We start from the raw sequence: 23213 nt of genomic DNA on the forward strand, positions 1-23213 counted from the left end.
ACAGAGTATATTAGTTTCAGGGGTAGTGTTTAGTGATCATCAGTGGCATGTAACACTCAGTGCTCATTACATCAAGTACCCTCCTTTTTTAAAAAAAAATTTATTATGTTAATCACCATACATTACATCATTAGTTTTTGATGTAGTGTTCCATGATTCATTGTTTGTGCAAAACACCCAGTGCTCCATGCAGAACGTGCCCTCTTTAATACCCATCACCAGGCTAACCCATCCCCTCACCCCCTCCCATCTAGAACCTTCAGTTTGTTTTTCAGAGTCCATCATCTCTCATGGTTCGTCTCCCCCTCCGATTCCCCCCCTTCATTCTTCCCCTCCTGCTATCTTCTTTTTTTTTTTTTAACATATATTGTATTATTTGTTTCAGAGGTACAGATCTGTGATTCAACACAGCGCTCACCATAGCACATACCCTCCCCAGTGTTTATCACCCAGCCACCCCATCCCTCCCACCCCCCACCACTCCAGCAACCCTCAGTTTGTTTCCTGAGATTAAGAATTCCTCATATCAGTGAGGTCATATGATACATGTCTTTCTCTGATTGACTTATTTCGCTCAGCATAACACCCTCCAGTTCTATCCACGTCGTTGCAAATGGCAAGATCTCATTCCTTTTGATGGCTAGGCTTCTGAAACTCTTAGACATGTGTACAAAGATCTATGTACAAATATGTACAAAGATGCATATTGAAACACTACTTGTCATAGAAAAATTACAAGCAACCTTAAATGGCCATTAGTAGGAGAATGATTGAATAAATTGTAGTCAGACTGTGGACCACTGGGCTGCTGTCAAAAAAGAGATGGTCATAATACTGGTATGTAGAGTTATTAAGAGAGAAACACAAGTTGCGGAAGAGTATTTATTGGCTGATTCATTCTATATTTTAAAGTGTGTGTGAAAGAGAGAGAGAGATGTGTTTGAAACATAGAAAAAAAGTTTGGGAAGCTTACACACCAAACATATCAATAGTGTTTATCTCTGGGGAGAGTAGTGGTACTGACAGGTAGTTTAGAGCTTAGTATAGGGGAGGCTTTTTTCTGTTTCTTTTATGTATCGTTTACACCTCCTATATTAAATACTTAGCTTTTAAATTTGAAAATGATGAAAGTAGAGAAGGAGAAAAGAAAACAAAGGGCACTCTCAGTCAACAGAAAGAACTAGCTGAAATAATACTGGGGAGAATCAGGGAGCAGACAAATCCAAACCATCCAGTAGTCAGTAAAATTTTCTTAAATAGGCAGTCTATGAACCTGGTAAAAATCAAATGGTACAAAAGTGTATACGGTGCAATAAGATACCACTCACAGCAATTAGGATAGCTACTTTCAAAAACAAAATAAAACAGAAAATACAAGTTACAGGGGAGGATGTGGAGAAATTGATTGGAACCCTTCTGTACTATTAGTGGGAATGTGTAACTGCTGCGGAAAACAGTATGGTGGTTCCTCAATAAATTAAAAATAGAATTACTGTATGATACAGCAGTTCCACTCCTGGATATATACTCAGAAAGAATTGAAAGCCCGGTCTCCAGGAGTTAACTGTACATTCGTGTTCACAGCAGCATTATTCACAGTAGTTAAAATGTTAGAAGCAACCCAGGTGTTCATCTGTGGGTGAAGGGACAAGCAAAACATGGTATGTACATACAGGGGAATGTTATTCAGCCTTGTAAAGGAAGGAAGTTCTCACACATGCTTTATAACATGGATGCACCGTGACATTCTGCTAAGTGAAAGAAGCCAGTCCCAAAAAGACAAAATACCGTATGATTCAATTCATATGATGTGCTTAGAGTAGTCAGAATTATAGAGACAGAAAGCAGAAGGGTGGTTGCCAGGGGCTTAGGAGGGAAAGAAAGAAAGGGGAGTTACTGTTTAATGGGTACAGAGTTTCAGTTTTACAAGATGAAAAGAGTTCTGGAAATGGATGATGAAGATGGCTGAACAACAGTGTGAATGTACTTAATACCACTAAACTGTACACTTAAAAATGGTTAAGACCATATATTTTCTATAATGTTTATTTTTACCATAGTTTTAAAATTTGAGGGAAAAAGTATATGGTAACAAATCACTGCCCATCTCTCTTTATTTTCCAGTTTCCCAGTTATCCTCTTGTGAGGTAACCACTGGACCAATCTTCTGTATATTCCTCAGTTCATCAGTACTTAGTTATAGCTCTCTCTTTTGAATTCCCATCTATATAACACTTACTAAGCATGTCTTTATTATCAGTCTCCCTCACAGCATCCACTAAAATGTCTTTGTAACTTGTAGCTTATTAAATATTTGTTCAGTGATTGAGCAGATGAATGAATTCAGTGGTCCCAGAAGGCACAAGAATTGGGGAGCTCTCTGTGTATATAAATTGTGATGATGTATATAGTCATCTCTTTTAGTGATCCCTAATGCAGGGTTCTCCCACTTCAGCATGGCTGAGAGTAATCTGAGAGAGCTTGTTAAAGTGCGGGTTTTGGAGAAACAAACAGGGTTCTAGAGGGGAAGGGGTCGGGGGATGGGTTAGCCTGGTGATGGGTATTAAAGAGGGCACGTACTGCATAGAACACTGGGTGTCATACGCAACAATGAATCATGGATCCCTACATCAAAAACTAATGATGTAATGTATGGTGATTAACAATAATAAAATAAAAAAAAATGCGGGTTTTGTGGCCTCATCTTTTGTAGTTCTCAAGCATGTGGTGTGAGGCCCAACTACTCAACATTTTTCTCAGGTCCAATACTCAACTTTGTGTAGCTCTTCAAATAGTCTGTGGATCTCACTCAGAGATACCTCATCCTAAGTCATTTGTATGCTGCTACAAGGCTTTACAAATTGAGTTCACCTATTTAGGGAGCATTTTTAGTGTATTTATGGTACCAAGTGAAAGTAATTGTCCTTGAGGCCTTCATAACTTCTCTGTCTAGGTGTGGTACACAGTTAGTGTTCACCATAGTAATATTGTGACACCATGCAAAGATTAAATATGTTCAACCTTGTTCAGGAAGGGGAGCCTGTATTTAGTAAAGACTTTCGTGAATTCTTCAAAATAAAAAAAAATTACGTGTAGAGCACAGTTTCTCAAATTTAAGGTCTGAAAGGACTGTAAGACCCCAAGTTTGAGAAGCATTGCATTGGGATTGAATTCTGTGACTACAGAATCAACTGGTAAACATAAACATGAATGTGAATGCTAAAATAACATGCGTATTAAAACTTTACATTATCATAAACATTTAAAAGCAAATTTTAAAACTCATGCAGAAAATTCACATATAGTAAGGAATAAATTTATGAACTCCTGCTGGAGAAACAATGGTATAAAACAATAAATCCGTGAGAAACTTGAGAATCCTTGAAAAAATTCTTATCCTGAACATCTTTTCTCTTATAGTGCCAATTAATGGAAGTTTTCGAATTCAAGTAACTATCTATTTCAACAAATACACATTGATCATGTGTTATGGTTTAGGCCATTGGGCTTTTAATGGTAAATAGGGCAGTGATGGCCAAGAATGAGAGGAGAAGTGGGTCAGGAAGTGTTTTTGGTTAAGGTCTGAAGGATGAGTTAAGTTTTAGCTAAATTGAGGGATAGAGTTAAGGAAATGCGATGAAGCTGGAGATACGGGAAGGATAGAAATATAATTTCAGAGTCATGTGGCAACTGTGTTCAGAATGTTGCTTCATAATTATAATTTCTCCTATTTCCTTCTGGAGATTAAGGAAAACCGATTCACCTTCAATAGAATGAGAAGCTTTCTTAAGAAATGTTGGAGGGCTCTAATGTACTTTTGCTTTGTTAGTTGAGCCAGTACGGCCATACCACCCTGAACACGCCCGATCTCGTCTGAGCCAGTACTTACAGCAGACTTGTGATTAGATTGTCAAACAAAATCCTGAAGGGATTTAAGACTGTTAAAATGCTTATGTTTTATTTTTTTTTAAGAACTTACATGTAATTTGTGAATTATTGAAAAGCTTAAAAACAGCAAGTATGCAGTTTAACATAAAATGGACAGAATTTATTTATTTCTCTACTTAAAGAGCTTTTTAAGAATGCCAATGCTTAAACCTTTAAAATCAAACAGTAGAAATTCCAACAATGCAGAGCTAATGTAAATGAAAACTGTTATAATCTTCCAAATAACGGCATAATAAAGTAACCTTGAAACATTGGTGTTGGCCCTACATTGTTTTCTGTTTGAATTAAGTGGCAATTGCCAGCGTTGCAAAACAGTGATGGAATTAAGTGATGTTTCCAGTAAAAGAATTTTGCAAGTATAATACGTTTTAGTATTAAATTCTACTTGTGCATTTAGCAATTAAAATTATTCTTGTAATGATGATGGCATTAAAAGGAATAGGGAGCTGTCAAAGGGAATTTGAAGCTTAATTATCTCTTTGGTAACAAAATGCATAATCTTCCATTACAACGCTTATTTTCTTATGGTAATTGACTCATTTGCTCTCTGGTTATCAATTTAACTTCCCAACCACAAACATCTGCTCTTACATTGTGTTTAATTGGTGTGAATACTAGCTACAGAGAAGTTAAAATCCCAAGAACATTTTAGAGGCAATATTTTATAATTCATGAAAGGGAAAAGTAAATGATGAATTGAACATTGTGATATTTTTCTAATAGTCTTTGAAAATCTGTTTACTAAAAATGCATACTAAAGTTATATTAATTAGATTTTTTTGAAAAGGACTTTGCTATGTTTTCCAGAATTACTTACTCTGCCTTAGGGGGAGTTTCAATCCTTTAGAAGGAAATATAGCACTTCCTCAGAAACATGGTACCTAATGGTTAAGATTGTAGGCTTTGGAGGTGTTTTTCAGTATGTTACTATTTAAAGAAGAGGGGTAGGGATGAATTGTGTGTTGTGTTTGCTTATAATTTTTATAATGGAAAGCTAAACCTTAAAATTTTTTTTTTAAAGATTTTATTTATTTATTTGACAGAGAGAGACAGAGCAGGAACACAAGCAGGAGGAGTGGGAGAGGGAGAAGCAGGCTTCCCGCTGAGCAGGGAGCCCGATGTGGGATTCGATCCCAGGGCCCTGGGATCATGACCTGAGCCGAAGGCAGACGCTTAACGACTGAGCCACCCAGGCGCCCTAAACCTTAAAAATTTTTAAATGGCTACCTATAAGGGAAGGGAGAGAAAGGGTTGGGGAAAACAGGGTTAGAAGCAAGACTTGTTTGAATATACCTTGTGTTTGTAGATTTAAGATTTTACAAAGTAATTCTGGAAAGGGGAAAGTAAAATGAAACAAATGACTCTAAATGTGTATCTAGTTTGTAGTATACTACACAGAAAGCTACAATTCCAAGTGAAAGTTATTATTACAAATTAATTTAAAATAGTAATTGAACCATACATATCTAATGGGATATACTCTAAGGACAAAAAGAACTGCAAAAATCTTCAACTGTCTTCTGTTATTATGTTGTTGGTGGAGATAGTTATTCTGAGACTACAGAGTACAAGATCTGTGAGTAATTAAGCTGGTGTCACTGAGAACAGATTTTTAGCATGAGAGAAAAGAGATAACAGATGTAAAATTATTAAGATCCAGTTAAAACCTATAGCCCTGAATTTAATTGGATAACAATGAAATCATGATGAATTTTATACTTAAAAAGTACATAATTCCTGGTTTTGTCCACAAGTAGGGCCTAAAAATAGTGACTAGAATATACTAAAGACTACTAGGGTCCTGTTAGAAAAGGACTTAGGAACTTCCAATGGACTCAAGCTTCCCTTAGTCAGAGTTGGGCTAGTTTGAGAATCAGAAGAATAATAACTTCCATGGATTGAAACATATCAAATGTATTTTAATCCATGAACTCCTAAGAATACTTTTTAAAAAAACCCTTCAATGATTTCCTTCAGTCAGAAGGATATTAGAGAACCAGACCATTGTTTTGAAAATTGGTAAGTAAAGGGAAAAAATCAAGCATTTATCCTGCTCTTTCTATTAGAGATATATTTAAGGATAACCAAATAATTGGTGAGGGGATATTCCTCTTTATGGAAGGAATGTTAGAATAAGAAGACTACTATGGCTCAGTCGTTAAGTGTCTGCCTTTGGCTCAGGTCATGATCCCAGGGTCCTGGGATCGAGCCCCACATTGGGCTCCCTGCTCAGCGGGAAGCCTGCTTCTCCCTCTCCCACTCCCCCTGCTTGTGTTCCCTCTCTCGCTGTGTCTCTCTGTCAAATAAATAAATAAAATCTTTAAAAAAAAAAGAAAAGAATACTACTATTTTGCAATATCTAAGTCTGTTAACATCACAGAAAGAGAGATAACCACACATTATGAACTCTCCTGACTGAAAGATCATGAGACTACTTACGAAGTAGTCTTGAAAAAATAAAAGGAAAGATCCTAACTCCAGTCAAGCTTCTACATTTAATTGCTAAATGCAGGACTAATGTGTTAAATCCACCGTGGCATGCAGTCAGCAAAGATAGACTACAGGAAACTTTACAGGACAAATGACTTCTACAGCAAATAAATTGCAAACAAAGATAGGAGATAAAGGAGGAACCTGTAGATTAAAAGAAACATGAGAAACTAATATTAATGAATGCACTTTGTCCAGTTCAAATAAATCATCCTTTTAAAGTGTAGATTGATGATGTTGAGAAATTATTGTACTTACCAACGTGATGATGGTATTATAGTTTTGTTTACAAATGGGAATTTTTGTTTTATAGAGGAACTTACTTAAATACTTATGTATAAAATAATGTAATACCCAGGATTTGCTTTCAGAGTAATCTGGGGAAAGACATGGGATGGGTTAGAATGCAGATGAAGCAGCACTAGCCAAGAGTTGATAGTTGTTGAAGCTATATGACAGGTACATGGTGTTTATTATTATTATTTTCTCTGTAGTAAAAAGTTAAAAAGAGAGCGAGAACATGGGGTTTAAAGTCAAACTGCTTAGGTTCAAAATCTACATCTGTCACTGACTAAGCTTTGTGACCCTATGGAGCTACTTAGACTCTCTGTTAGTGTCCTTGTCTGTAAAATGGAAATAATATAATAATACCTAAAGAATAGGGAAATAATGATAAGTGGAAAATATTTGTGAATGTTACCCATTATCATACACCAAATATATAAACTAAAATCCTAAAGTTGCAGTTGGGTAGAGATCTTGGTGTGTTTAGGAATGGTTCAGTTGAGTTCCTTATTTAGTATAGGTGCAGACTGAAATCCATGGCCAGCAAATGTCTGCTGGTAGAACCAGAACTCAACTAGAAGTCTCTTGACTTCAGTCACTGCAGTGTCTTCACAGTAAATCATTATTGAATAATATTCAAATAAACTTAAATATCTGATTTTACATAGGGAACACTCAATATCAAAAATATATTAGTTTTTTCCTGCATCTAAAATTTATTATACTTCAAATGAAAACTCAAGTTTGTTCTTGTTTGTCTGTTTTCTTTGAGAAGGAACAGATACACGTAACCAAAGATGAGTCTGAATTCATCTGGAATTAAAAAAAAACTTAATGAACAATGTTAGGAAAATTTTGAGGAAATGAATAAAAGGAGAGTACTCATTCTACCAAATATTTAAAAATATGTAGTTACAGTCATTAAGTTTCTGGTTCTGGTGCAGGAATAGACAGATCAATGAAACCACTTAGTATCCAGAAATAACTCCCCCCTCAAGAGTACTAGGCTTTTAATATTAAAACTGTTTCAAATCAGGTACTCTTATTGGGACTACTGAGGTTGCCATTTAGAAAAATGTAAAGCTGGATACTTGGTAAAGTCCAGATTATTTCATAGACATGCTAGAAGAAAATGCAAGTGAATATTTTTATAGTATGGAAGCAGGGAAAACCTTTCGAGTAAGAATAATAAAATATAGGTGCCAAAAAAAGGGGGGGAGGACTGATAAATTTTACCACATACAAACCGAAAACTTTGGTAGAACGGGTGGCTTAAGTAAAAGACAAAAGAAAAAACTGAGAAGAAATATTGGCAACATGTATGAGACTATTAGTCTGGGTCCAGTCAGGAGCCAGAAATTACACCAGGAATTTAAACCAGGAAATTTTAGGGCCCCTGGGTGGCTCAGTTCGGTTAAGGTCATGATCCTGGGGTCCTGGGATCGAGTCCCACATCGAGCTCCCTGTTCTGTGGGGAGCCTGCTTCTCCCTCTCCCTCTGCCCCTCTCCCTGCTTGTGTGCACACGCTCTCTCTCTGTCAAACAAATAAGTAAAATCTTAAAAAAATAAGGAAATTTTAATATCAAGAATTATTAACTAGTAAAAGTGTTTTAACTACTAAAAAGGACAAAGTAGGACTCTAAAGAATACAGAAATAGTAAATATAAGGATCAGATACTACCTCTAGAACTGAAGGAGAGAATCAAAAAAGTGAACAAACTTGGATGAGGGCCTCCCTGTCGGAGGTTGCAGTTCAGACCTTGGAGAGGGTATAGTTGCTGCCAGAGGACACAGCCATGGGCCAGGCTGGTCCACAGATCTTCTGGATGCTACAGATCTGAGCGCATGGGTGGAAAGTCACCTGCTGGGGTGCCGTGGACTGACTGATGATGAGCTGGAAGTTACTTAAGAGTATACATTCTTTCCCTCCTTTGGCTCCTAACACTTCCTGGGGTTCTGCCTACTCACTGTACTATTACTCTTCATTAAACCAAATTATAAAGCTTGTCTGTACCTCTTCCCAGGACCTGCCCCACTCTAGCCAGTGTAGTAGACAAGAAAATGAAAAAAAGAGGAAAGCAGATTGGAAAGGAAGAAATGAAACTGTCCCTATTCACATTAAACTGTCTCCATTCACATGATTATTTATGTAGATAATCCCACAATTGTCTATAAAAAGCTGCTAGAACTAATGAGTGAGTTTAGCATGAGCACAGGATAACAAGTTAATACACGTAAATCATTTCACCTCTACATATTAGCAGTGAACAATTGGAAACTAAAAAATTTAAGTACCACTTACAGTAGCACCAAAAAATGTGGAATACTTAGGGAAACACCTAATAAAAGTATGAACAAGATTTGTATATTGAAAACTATGAAACGTGAGAAACCACAGAACAAAATAAATGGAGAGGTAACCCATATTCAGGGAAAGGAAGGCTCAATATTGTTAAGGTGTCAAGTTGCAACAAATGCAGAATAATCCCAATCAAAATCCCAGCAGGCTAAGCACAATTTAGCTCAACTATTAAAAAAAAAAAAGCTGCTGTTTTCATCGTTGCTTTTTTGATAAAACTAACCAACAGTGGGGCTTGCTGCTTTGTGATACAGCACTTTGAAACAGGGATCAGTGAGATCCCTTGTCAAGGAAGTCATATAGGAAATTACATTAAGTGGGAGGTTGTACTAGATGATCTGCTCCTAGCCTTCTAATTCAAAGACTTACTCTGTTATTTTAAGTCAGTGTTTTACAACTTTGGAACAAGGAAAAAGAGAGATACTGGAATATTTAGGCTTTTCAAATGTACTTAGCTTTTCCCCAAAGAGCCTCTCACTCTTTCTCCCACCCTTAAACACTATTACATGCAATGAGGGATATTACAAATGGAGGGTGTTGTATGAGTGAACTCTGTAAGGCCTCTAATGTGACATTTGTATGCCTTTTTTAAAAGTTGTTGTTGTGACTTACCAAGCTAACTGAAAAGAAATATGTCAGTTTTCTCAATTTTTTTGAATTTTGATTATGGTTCTTCCAAAATGGTAAAAATCTTAGGGAAGTAGTCTTTTAATACTCATTTTTAGACAGCTTAGAATATTCATTTTGTCAATTTCTTCAATATAGTCAATTTAGTAAATATCAACAAGGAAACTCAGAAATTATCTTTGTAATTTTTCTTGTTGTTAATTGTACCAGAATGTCAATCCTTAAAGATACTATGTTCCTATCATATATTTTAAATCTATAAAAAAATTTTATTTTAAGTAGGCTCCATACCCAGTGTGGGACTTGAACTCACGACAGAGATCAAGAGTTGCATACTCTACTGACTGAGCCCCCCAGGCACCCACTAACATATATTTTATTTTTATATTATTTTTTTAAATTTTATTATGTTGTGTTAATCACCATACATTACATCATTAGTTTTTGATGTAGTGTTCCATGATTCATTGTTTGTGCATAACACCCAGTGCTCCATGCAGAACATGCCCTCTTTAATACCCATCACCAGGCTAACCCATCCCCCACGCCCCTTCCCTCTAGGATCCTCAGTTTGTTTCTCAGAGTCCATAGTCTCTCATGGTTCGTCTCCCCCTCTGATTTCCCCTCCTTCATTTTTCCCTTCCTGCTATCTTCTTTTTTCTTTTTAACATATAATGTATTATTTGTTTCAGAGGTACAGGTCTGTGATTCAACAGTCTTACACAATTCACAGTAGCACATACCCTCCCCAGTGTATGTCACCCAGCCTCCCCATCCCTCCCACCCCCCACCACTCCAGCAACACTCAGTTTGTTTTCTGAGATTAAGAATTCCTCATATCAGTGAGGTCATATGATACATGTCTTTCTCTGATTGACTTATTTCGCTCAGCAAAACAGCCTCCAGTTCCATCCACACCGTTACAAATAGCAAGATCTTATTCCTTTTGATGGCTGCATAATATTCCATTGTGTATATATACCACATCTTCTTTATCCATTCATCTGTTGATGGACATCTTGGCTCTTTCCATAGTTTGGCTATTCTGGACATTGCTGCTATAGACATCAGGGTGCATGTACCTCTTTGGATCTCTGCATTTGTATCTTTGGGGTAAATACCCAGTAATGTAATGGCTGAGTCGTGTGGTAGCTCTATTTTCAACTTTTTGAGGAACCTCCATACTGTTTTCCAGAATGGCTGCACCAAGCTTGCATTCCCACCAACAGTATAGGAGGGTTCCTCTTTCTCCACATTGCTGCCAACATCTGTTGTTTCCTGACTTGTTAATTTTAGCCATTCTGACTGGTGTGAGGTGGTATCTCATTGAGGTTTTGATTTGGATTTCCCTGATGCCGAGCGATGTTGAGCACTTTTTCATGTGTCTGTTGGCCATTTGGATGTCTTCTTTGGAAAAATGTCTGTTCATGTCTTCTGCCCATTTCTTGATTGGATCATTTGTTCTTTGGGTGTTGAGTTTAAGACATTCTTTGTAGTTTTTGGATACTAGCCCTTTATCTGATATTTCATTTGCAAATATCTTCTCCCAGTCTGTCGGTTGTCTTTTGGTTTTGTTGACTGTTTCCTTTGCTGTGCAAAAGCTTTTTATCTTGATGAAGTCCCAGTAGTTCATTTTTGCCCTTGCTTCCCTTGCCTTTGGCGATGTTTCTAGGAAGAAGTTGCTGTGGCTGAGGTCGAAGAGGTTGCTGCCTGTGTTCTCCTTTAGGATTTTGATGGACTCCTGTCTCACATTTAGGTCTTTCAACCATTTGGAGTCTATTTTTGTGTGTGGTATAAGGAAATGGTCCAGTTTCATTCTTCTGCATGTGGCTGTCCAATTTTCCCAACACCGTTTGTTGAAGAGACTTGTCTTTTTTCCATTGGACATTCTTTCCTGCTTTGTCAAAGATGAGTTGACCATAGAGTTGAGGGTCCATTTCTGGGCTCTCTATTCTGTTCCATTGATCTATGTGTCTGTTTTTGTGCCAGTACCATACTGTCTTGATGATGACAGCTTTGTAATAGAGTTGGAAGTCCGGAATTGTGATGCTGCCAGCTTTGCTTTTCTTTTTCAACATTTCCCTGGCTATTCGGGGTCTTTTCTGGTTCCATACAAATTTTAGGATTATTTGTTCCATTTCTTTCAAAAAAGTGGATGGTATTTTGATGGGGATTGCCCTGAATGTGTAGATTGCTCTAGGTAGCATTGACATCTTCACAATATTTGTTCTTTCAATCCATGAGCATGGAACGTTTATCCATTTCTTTGTGTCTTCCTCAATTTCTTTTATGAGTGTTTTATAGTTTTCTGAGTACAGATCCTTTGCCTCTTTGGTTAGATTTATTCCTAGGTATCTTACGGTTTTGGGTGCAATTGTAAATGGGATCGACTCCTTAATTTCTCTTTCTTCTGTCTTGCTGTTGGTGTATAGGAATGCCACTGATTTCTGTGCATTGATTTTATATCCTGCCACTTGACTGAATTCCTGTATGAGTTCTAGCAGTTTTGGGGTGGAGTCTTTTGGGTTTTCCACATAAAGTAACATATCATCTGCAAACAGTGAGAGTTTGACTTCTTCTTTGCCGATTTGGATGCCTTTGATTTCTTTTTGTTGTTTGATTGCTGTGGCTAGGACTTCTAATACTATGTTGAATAGCAGTGGTGATAGTGGACATCCCTGCCGCGTTCCTGACCTTAGGGGGAAAGCTCTCAGTTTTTCCCCATTGAGAATGATATTCGCTGTGGGTTTTTCATAGATGGCTTTTATGATATTGAGGTATGTACCCTCTATCCCTGTACTCTGAAGAGTTTTCATCAGGAAATGATGCTGTACTTTGTCAAATGCTTTTTCTGCATCTATTGAGAGGATCATATGGTTCTTGTTCTTTCTTTTATTAATGTATTGTGTCACATTGATTGATTTGTGGATGTTGAACCAGCCTTGCAGCCCAGGGATAAATCCCACTTGGTCGTGGTGAATAATCCTTTTAATGTACTGTTGGATCCTATTGGTTAGTATTTTGGTGAGAATTTTTGCATCCATGTTCATCAAGGATATTGGTCTGTAATTCTCCTTTTTGATGGGGTCTTTGTCCAGTTTTGGGATCAAGGTAATGGTGGCCTCATAAAACGAGTTTGGAAGTTTTCCTTCCATTTCTATTTTTTGGAACATTTTCAGAAGAATAGGTATTAATTCTTCTTTAAATGTTTGGTAGAATTCCCCTGGGAAGCCATCTGGCCCTGGGCTTTTGTTGGGAGATTTTTGATGACTGCTTCAATTTCCTTAGTGGTTATAGGTCTGTTCAGGTTTTCTATTTCTTCCTGGTTCAGTTTTGGTAGTTGATACATCTCTAGGAATGCATCCATTTCTTCCAGATTATCTAATTTGCTGGCATAGAGTTGCTCATAATATGTTCTTATAGTTGTTTGTATTTCTTTGGTGTTGGTTGTGATCGCTCCTCTTTCCTTCATGATTTTGTTGATTTGGGTCATTTCTCTTTTCTTTTTGATAAGTCTGGCCAGGGATTTATCAATCTTGTTAATTCTTTCAAAGAACCAGCTCCTAGTTTCGTGGATCTGTTCTACTGTTCTTTTGGTTTCTATTTCATTGATTTCTGCTCTGATCTTTATTATTTCTCTTCTCCTGCTGGGTTTAGGCTTTATTTGCTGTTCTCTCTCTCCAGCTCCTTTAGGTGTAGGGTTAGGTTGTGTATTTGAGACCTTTCTTGTTTCTTGAGAAAGGTTGTATTGCTACGTGCTTTCCTCTTAGGACTGCCTTTGCTGTATCCCAAAGATTTTGAACAGTTGTGTTTTCATTTTCATTGGTGTCCATGAATTTTTTAAATTCTTCTTTAATTTCCTGGTTGACCCATTCCTTCTTTAGTAGGATGCTCTTTAGCCTCCATGTATTTGAGTTCTTTCCCACTTTCCTCTTGTGATTGAGTTCTAGTTTCAAAGGACTGTGGTCTGAAAATATGCAGGGAATGATCCCAATCTTTTGGTACCGGTTGAGACCTGATTTGTGACCTAGGATGTGATCTATTCTGGAGAATGTTCCATGGGCGCTAGAGAAGAATGTGTATTCTGTTGCTTTGCGATGGAATGTTCTGAATATGTCTGTGAAGTCCATTTGGTCCAGTGTTTCATTTAAAGTCTTTATTTCCTTGTTGATCTTTTACTTAGATGATATGTCCATTTCAGTGAGGGGGTGTTAAAAGTCCCCCACTATTATTGTATTGTTGTCGATGTGTTTCTTTGCTTTTGCTGTCAATTGGCTTATATAATTGGCTGCTCCTGTGTTAAGGGCATAGATATTTACAATTTTTAGATCTTCTTGTTGATTAGACCCTCGAAGTAGGATATTGTGTCCTTCCTCATCTCTTATTATAGTCTTTGGTTTAAAATCTAATTTGTCTGATATAAGGTTTGCCAGCCCAGCTTCCTTTTGGTGTCCATTAGCATGGTAAATGGTTTTCCACCCCCTCACTTTCAATCTGGGGTGTCTTTGGGTCTAAAATGAGTTCTTGCAGACAGCATATCAATGGGTCTTGTTTTTTTTATCCAATCTGATAGCCTGTGTCTTTTGATTGGGGCATTTAGCCCATTTACATTCAGGGTAACTATTGAAAGATATGAATTTAGTGCCATTGTATTGCCTGTAAGGTGACTGTTACTGTATATTGTCTGTGTACCTTTCTGGTCTGTGTTACTTTTAGGCTCTCTTTTGCTTAGAGGACCCCTTTTAGTATTTCTTGTAGGGCTGGTTTCGTGTTTGCGAATTCCTTTAGTTTTTGTTTGTCCTGGAAGCTTTTTATCTCTCCTTCTATTTTCAGTGACAGCCTAGCCTGATATAGTATTCTTGGCTGCATATTTTTCTCATTCAGTGTTCTGAATATATCACGCCAGACCTTTCTGGCCTGCCAGGTCTCTGTGGATAGGTCTGTTGCCAGTGTAATGTTTCTACCATTGTAGGTTACAAATCTTGTCTCCCGAGCTGCTTTCAGGATTTTCTGTTTGTCTCTGAGACTTGTAAGTTTTACTATTAGATGTCGAGGTGTTGAACTGTTTTTATTGATTTTGAGGGGGGGGTTCTCTGTGCCTCCTAGATTTTGATGCCTGTTTCCTTTCCCAAATTAGGGAAGTTCTCTGCTATAATTTGCTCCAATATACCTTCTGCCCCTCTCTTCTTCTTCTGGGATCCCAATTATTCTAATATTGTTTCATCTTATGGTATCACTTATCTCTCGAATTCTGCCCTCGTGATCCAGTAGTTTATCTCTCTTTTTCTCAGCTTCTTTATTTTCCATCATTTGGTCTTCTATATCACTATTTCTCTCTTCTCCTCATTTATCATAGCAGTTAGAGCCTCCATTTTTTATTGCACCTCATTAATAGCCTTTTTGATTTCACCTTGGTTAGATTTTAGTTCTTTTCTTCCTCCAGAAAGAGTTTCTCTAATATCTTCCATGCTTTTTTCAAGCCCAGCTAGTATCTTTAAAATTGTCATTCTGATCTCTAGTTCTGATATCTTACTAATGTCCGTATTGAGTAGGTCCCTGGCAGTCGGTACTGCCTCTTGTTCTTTTTGTTGAGGTGATTTTTTCTGTCTTGTCATTTTGTCCAGAGGAGAATAGATGAATGAGAGAACAAAATGCTGACAGGGTAACAATGAATCCAGAAAAATATACACTAAACAAATCAGAAGAGACCTGAAACCGGGGGGAAAGAAAGGGAAAGAAAGAAAAAAAGATAAAAAAAACCAGAAACAGAATATGATCCAGATATGATCAGGCTGGTGCATAGATCAGTGCCACACACTAGATTTTGGGTGTATTCTGGTCTGTTAGAAGAAGTGCCTCCCAAAATTGTAAAGAAAGAAAAACTTATATATGTACAAAAATAAGGGTAAATACAGTGAAGGGATGGAATATGACTGTACAGATGAAAATTATAAAAGATTTTATAAAAGGAATTGATAAGTTGGTTGAAAAAAGAAAGAAGAGGATTTAAAAAAAAAGGGGGGGGAGAGAATGTGATCAGGCAGGAGACTAGAACAAAGCCATACATGAGAGATTTAGGGTATAGTTTGGTCTGTTAGAAGAAACTTTATCCCAAAATTTTAAAGAGAGTACAATGTGTATATATATATGTACATATATATATATACACACACACACATATATACATACACACACATATATATACACATATACATGTATACACACACACACACACACACACACACACACACACACACACACCAAAAATAAGGTTAACTACTATGAAGGGATAGAATATGACTCCAAAAATGAAAAATAGAAAAGATTTTTTAAAAAAGGGATTGGTAAGAATTTGGTTGAAAAAGGGAAAAAGAAAATTAAAAAAATTAACTTTGAAAGACTAAAGAATCATGGGGAAAAAAGCCATGAATTCTATGTGCAGTATTTCCCTAGTGCTGGAGTTCTGCCGTTCTCATTGATCGGTAAACTTAGGTCTTGGCTGGCTGTTCTTGCTGATCTTCTGGGGGAGGGGCCTGTTGCCGTGGTTCCCAAATGTCTTTGCCCCGCCCTTGCCTGTCCGGGCTAAGTAATCTGCTCAGGTTTGCTCTCGGGAGCTTTTGTTCCCTGCAAGCTTTCCCCACGGCTTTGGAGGACGACAGTGAAATGGCAGCCTCCCAATCTCCACCCCAGAGGAGCCGAAAACTCGGGGCCCCACTCCTCAGTGAGCCCCCAGAGAAAAGCAGTCAGTCACTCCCATCTCCGTGGTCTCCGGGGGCACTCTGTGCTCACCTGGCCTGTGATAGATAGAAAGATAGATATATCTATAGATAGATAGATAGAAACGGAGCGTTTCTATCTCTGGCACCCGACCCCGTGTGGAGTCTCCAAACCCAGCAGATCCCTGCGGTGCGCGCCCGTGCCGCTCCTCCCGGGGGAGGAAGGGGAGTCTCCCGGGATCTGCCACTTGTTGGGTCCCTGTTGGAAGAGCAGTGGCCGGACTGGGCTGCGGATCACGGTTTATGGCAACCCCCGGCTGAGAGCCCGCACCTGGCCTCATCTCTGCAGCTGGCTTCCCCGCTCCGATACGTGGGAGCTCTGCCGCACTCAGGCACCCCCGTCTTTCTGTGACCCGGGGGGTCCTGAGACCACACTGTCCCAGCGAGGGTTCCACCCTCCACATAGCCACTGGAGCGACGTTCCTCAGCAGAGCGCACTTGTAAAATTTCCGATTTTGTGCTCAGTTCCTCTGTCACTTGCCGGTAGTGGCTGATGGAGGCCCCCTCCCCCGCCGTCTGTCCTCCCGAATATCGCCTCGGGATTCACTTCTCCGCACCTCTTACCTTCCAGAAAGTGGTCGTTTTTCTGTTCAGAGAGTTGCTGCTATTGTTTTCTTCGATCTCCTGTTGAGTTTGTAGGTGTTCAGAATGGTTTGATCCCTATCCAGCTGAATTCCTGGGACCAGATGAAATTTAGGTCTCCTACTCCTCTGCCATCTTGCTCCTCCCCTCCCCCAACATATATTTTATATATATATTTGTTATATGCTTTTGTAAAAATGTGAAAGCCTCAAATAATAAGTAAAAATCCTGTAAATTCTAGAATTTAGAAAAATGCTTGAAATATGAACAGCTATTTTTATTTTTATTAATATCTTAATTTCCTTTCTCTTTTAAAGCCCAACCTGAATTCCTGAAACAGCCTACTAATACATATGCTCACGAATCAATGGATATTGTATTTGAATGTGAAGTGACTGGGAAACCAACTCCAACTGTGAAGTGGGTCAAGAATGGGGATATGGTTATTCCAAGTGATTACTTTAAAATTGTCGTAAGTATTTTTCGAAGGACATTTCTCTCCCAAACCTTTAAATGTCTTTAAATGTAATCACTAAGAGATCTGTTGTCTTATATATACCAGTTTATGTACTGCAGATGAAGACAGGAAAATACACATAGCATGTAATCTCTTCATTAGCTGATGAGAAAGCTGAGCCTAGATGTATTTTGGTAGCTTATATAAGATCAAATAGCAACTCAGTAGTTGAACTAAGCCTAACGCCCAAATCTCCTGACCAACAGTCTGGTATTCCAACTCAAACATGCTAGTACTCTTATTAAACCCAGTTGTCACTGTTTTCTTGGTAATGATTATGCTGTGTGTGCACCAGTTGTCTTCGTAGCTCTCCATTCAAAGAACAGAAATTTGTCCTTCATACACCGATGCCCAGGCCTCTCAAAAGAAGTATGACCCAGGGTTGGACAATTGTGATGATAGAAAAAAGATTCTTAAAGTAAATAACATTAAATGTATTTAAGAATACTCAGCCAGGGCGCCTGGGTGGCTCAGTTGGTTAAGCGACTGCCTTCGGCTCAGGTCATGATCCTGGAGTCCTGGGATCGAGTCCCACATCGGGCTCCCTGCTCAGCAGGGGGTCTGCTTCTCCCTCTGACCCTCTTCCCTCTCATGCTCTCTGTCTCTCATTCTCTCTCTCTCAAATAAATAAATAAAATCTTTAAAAAAAAAAAAAGAATACTCAGCCATTATTGCTTTTTATTTGATATATGGTTAAATGCTTAGTAAATATTGTCTACTATTATTATTATCATTATCTAAATCCTAGTAATAAAATTATCTAAGTTTTGGTAATAAGGATTAATATCTTAAGGTGTATACATGGCATTCATAGAAATAATCAGAAGTAATTATGGTTGTTACTAATGTAATGTAATATCTTATAAATTTTTCATATAAATAATTCATTCTTAGTAGGAATATATTTTCTATTTTGAAATGCATAATCTCATATGTTACAAAAAGTAATTCGCAAGTATATTTAACTCTAATTAAAAAGCAATGTGTTGCAGCTAAATGAGCATTTTTACTCTTATCAGTTTCATTTTATTCTTAAAGTCTTAAAACCATATTAAATTAATAACAACATTTGACATTTATATAGTTCTTTGTAATTTAAGGGAAGCTATATATGCATCCTCATTTAACTTACTGTAGACTAATCTGTTAGAACTAATGATATTAGAGATAATTTTTAGAAAATGACTTGAATTCACAAATTCAGACTTTTACTATGGTCACATGGTATTGTATGTCAGATATTTTTCCAACCAAAGGTGTAGGTCTGCGAACACTGTGGGTATTATTTTCCATAGGGATTAAGTTCTTATTTAGTTACCGTGCTTCCTGTTCTAGTCAGTTAAATCAGTACCTTGTCAATAAAATTGAGTTAATAGGTACATAGATAGATAATATTCAGTAGCGGAATCATACAATTTTACTTATTTTTTCTCCCCAGAAAGAGCATATCCTTGAGATTTTGAACTAATGTTCCTCAGTCAAATCATAAAATTTTGTTTATGTTTTTCTTTCTCAGAAGGAACATAATCTTCAAGTTTTGGGTCTGGTGAAATCAGATGAAGGGTTCTATCAATGCATTGCGGAGAATGATGTTGGAAATGCACAAGCTGGAGCCCAACTGATAATTCTTGAACATGGTAAGAGGGGCTGGAATAGTAAAATGAAAGAGGCTGTGTTTGAGGAACTAGTATATATCACAGTACCTGTTACTCTAGGATACCTCATGATAAAAACCCGTTTCTAAAGACCAGTATATGGCAGAGCTAAGAGGAAAAGAAAGCGGTCTGAATATTTACTACTGCTTAAAATGACCTAGAAACACAATTTTGGTTAATATTGAAAAGAACTGAACAAGTACAGTCTTACACAAATGAATGTTCTTTATATTTCTGTCATTTTAATCTCACAAATATATTTTTGCTCTATTAAAATAGAAAAACTTAAAGTACTTTTTATTTTGCATTGAGTTTTTCTAAAATAAAAATAACATGCCCTTTCTAATTATCACACATACAAAAGATGCTTATTATAAATTCAGACAACATTGAAAAGTAAAAAAGGGGGGAAAAGCCCTAGCCTTTATCAGTCATTCAGTTCTGGGGAAACCACACAATAATTTGAGCAGATAATCCTGACTATAAAGAACTATTAACTATAACAGAATTAGAGTAACAAGGGGTGGGCTGGCAAGAAGTAAAGACAACTCTAGTGAATATAAGAATGGCAGATATAAAGAGCAGTCACAAGTTGTAGGTCTGAGAGAGAGTGTTAAACTCCTCAGGACAGATCCAGACTCTGTTGGAGATGGTGTGGCCATTTTTTACTGGAAAACAGAGAAGTTGCTGTGCTCTTGAACCCTGCTCAAAACCCAGGGTCTGGTGTGCTAGGCAGCCAGTCACAAGGAGGTGTCTCCCTGAAGTCATTCTGCTACAAAACCACCTGAGGGGTTGGGGTGTTGGGAGAAGCTGCTCTCCAGCTGAAAAATTTAAAACATATGTCCTCTGCAAAGAAAAGGATAGATAAAGGGCTCACCTTCGTTTTTGCAGAGCAGGCAATGAAGGATGAATTTGGAATTGAGGGGCAATAAATTGATAATGGCACATGGTCCAAATCCTGCCTTCTAGGAGTACTACATGTGAACATGCACAGATGTGTATATGGTTTGATAACACATTTTCTTGGAACAACATGGTGTGAACATCTTCTCATGTCAATAAATATATAGATCTATATCAACATTTTCCATCGTTGAACAGTTTATTTGCACTTTGTTTTGTGTAAGTGATTCCCTGTTGGTTAACATTTTAAATTGTTTCCTTTGTTTTAGTATTATGAACGATGCTGTGCTGAACTTCTTTATATGATTATTTTCTCATACTAAATTACTAGAAGTTGAATTGTTGGATAATCTGTGTCAAATTGATAAGGATACCTGTTGGATGTATTATTTATTTGTTTTAGCAAGAAGAGCATTTTTCATTTTGTGCAGTTCTCAAGAATGTATGAAAAAGATAATGCTTTAGACATGTAGTCTGATGTCTGAGTCAGATTAAGTTCAGGTTCCAGTTTGGCCCCAGCTATATAGCCTCACTGCGGAAGGTAATTGGTAAAGATAGTGCCTACTTTGGCTTTTCACTAAAGTAGCATACAGGATTTTTATAGGCTCTTTCTTGAAAATGTCTTTGAGAGTACTATTATAAAAAGGAATAAAATACTAGAACTGTTCTTTTTTCTTCCTGTGTTTTGATTATACCTTTCCCTATTTATTGAAAAGGATTAATAGAAACTTGTCACTTTTCCGTCTTGGCAAATGCCTGAGTATGATTGCCAAATCAGGCACTAAGGTAGATAGGCTGTTTCTTTTTATTAGTGGCAGTGATCTTCCTTGGTAAAATTTGTGGATCTCTTGGGGTGATTTACATGGAACTAAATAAAGGAATTTCAGTATATCTATGTTTGGGATTACCATTATAGGTTTAACTCTTAATAGCATAAATGGTTGGCTATGCTAGGAGGTGTCTAAACTAATCCTAATTGGGTTTTCCTCTGAAAATGTTTGGATAGCATAATTACAGTTGCAGTGTGTGTTTTTTTCTTTTTGAGACAACAGACATTTTTGGGCTGGCAGAAGTTTTTAGTAACCTTGTCAGGGATGAATTATAAGAAAGACTCATGTTACTAATTTTACTATTTTAATTTGCAAGATAAATATTTATGTGGGAAGGCTGAAAGAAAATATAACAATTTATAAGGTCTGATCTCTGTTTTTTTTGGAGTTTATAATATTGTGAAGGATGTAAGAGGTGTATACAGTTTAATACCCAGTCCATAATAAGTGTTATTTTTATAATACAAATAAAGCAGCATACAATTTGAAAGAGAGGAATTCTGTACGTGTGATTAGGGAAGTTTTTTCATAGAAAGTGTCCCCTTTGTAATAGACCTTGAATTACAAGATTTCCAGGTGTTAAAAAGAGGGTTTGGGTCAGTATGGAAATAGAACATTTGTATTCCTTTAGGAAGTTAGCCTGTGAAGGCAGAATAGGATCAGATTGATCATGGCCTTGATTGTGAAGAGTCAAATACAATACTCTAGTGAGGCAGTCTGATACAAAGTCAGGTTTCATTAGAAGAAGTTCATTTGAGGGGTACCTGGGTGGCTCAGTTAAGTGTCCAACTCTTGGTTTCAGCTCAGGTCATGATTTCAGGGTTGTGAGATCAAGCCCCACATTGGATTCCACAGAGTCTGCTTGAGATTCCCTCTCCTTGTGCCTCTCTCCCTGCTTGTGCATACCCTTGCTTTCAAATAAATATAAAATCTAAAAAAAAGTCCATCTGAATTAAAATGAAAATTAAAAGCCAAAAAATAGAAAATAAAAATACAATCATTCCACACACAAAAAAAGGAGAAGGCAGATTGGAGGAGGCAGCTAGTTGAAGGAATATCATTACAAGAGGCTATTGTGAGATAAGTAGTTATACTAGAGAAATAGAAAGGATTCTAATAAGATATTAGTGATGTATCTAATCCAGACTTTATCGACTGATTGAATATTCAGCATTGTTATAGAGAAGTCAGGGATACTTCCCAGGTTTTCTCTGGATGACTGGAAGAGTTGTGATGCCTTTCCAAAACAGAAAAGGAAGGTGAATCAAAGTGGAAGGGGGACTTCTACTCAGCATGTAAAGAGTGGCACATAACATCCCACTCTTACCTACAATAACAAGCTGGATGATCTAAAAATCATAATTTTTCTGAGCCCATCAGAGAGCTCAGCTTGCAAAGCAGCCAAGTAACCTAAATTCCAAAGAATTGCACACCCCATTGCCCCCATAGATTGGGTCATTGATTCTTTGACTTTTGGCAGAGCACGAGAGAAAGAAATGGCTGCCATAAAAGTGGGTAAGAAGAAATCAACTGGGGCGCCTGGGTGGCTCAGTGGTTAAGCGTCTGCCTTCGGCTCAGGTCATGATCCCAGGGTCCTGAGATCAAGCCCCGCATCGGGCTCTCTGCTCTGCGGGAAGTCTGCTTCTCCCTCTCCCACTCCCCCTGCTTGTGCTCCCTCTCACTCTGTGTCTCTCTCTGTCAAATAAATAAATAAAATATTAAAAAAAAAAAGAAATTGACTAAAGTTTTAATTGATTGTTAAAGACTCAGTAGGAACTAGTTTGGAGTACCTGAGGGCCCCAGATGAAAGGGGAGTTCATACATGCTTGCAAATATATTTCCCTGGAACTCCACAGGGTACTCACTGTGAAGACTAGGAGCAAGGCAGAGACCTGAGAAGTCATTTTGGTGGTGAAGAGGTGAAAGAGGTAATCTGTGGCACCTGGGAGATAGGTGCAAGGCCCCTCTCATTTACTCAGATTCCTTTAAGCCTCAAACCAGTGAGGGAGGGGCAGAAAGCCTATTTCATAAATTTCTGGGGGGAGATTAGAAGCAAAACCTTTCTGCTTCTGGAGGGAGGAACCGTCTGGTGCACAGGGCCTACCTAATAATGAGGCTGGACAGGGACAACTGAAAGTCCTGCTTGCCCTACGACCAAGTAACAGACAAAAGCTTTCTACGGCTGGGGAAGGTCAAGAATATAGAGAAATCCATGGGTGTTATTCTTAACTAATGAATCAT

The 23213-nt window shown here is 37.7% G+C and overlaps 1 protein-coding gene and 1 pseudogene across 9 annotated transcripts in view; one reads left to right on the forward strand and one right to left on the reverse strand.

Moving 5' to 3' along the window:
• Positions 1-23213, reverse strand: part of LOC112833393 (V-type proton ATPase subunit G 1 pseudogene) — a 165851-nt pseudogene that overhangs the window by 118523 nt on the left and 24115 nt on the right.
• The window catches only part of NEO1 (neogenin 1), a 240133-nt gene that overhangs the window by 109367 nt on the left and 107553 nt on the right, over positions 1-23213 (forward strand). For all 9 annotated transcript variants that reach the window (XM_073877334.1, XM_073877342.1, XM_073877340.1 and 6 more), the window contains 2 exons: positions 17385-17539; positions 19101-19221. In XM_073877334.1, coding sequence (XP_073733435.1) covers positions 17385-17539; positions 19101-19221 — 276 coding nt within the window. The remainder of the gene's footprint in view (positions 1-17384; positions 17540-19100; positions 19222-23213) is intronic.

Source organism: Callorhinus ursinus, unplaced genomic scaffold (genome assembly GCF_003265705.2).
Source record: "Callorhinus ursinus isolate GAN/ISIS: 27379988/994484 unplaced genomic scaffold, GSC_fseal_2.0 scaffold25, whole genome shotgun sequence".
Taxonomy (NCBI): domain Eukaryota; kingdom Metazoa; phylum Chordata; class Mammalia; order Carnivora; family Otariidae; genus Callorhinus; species Callorhinus ursinus.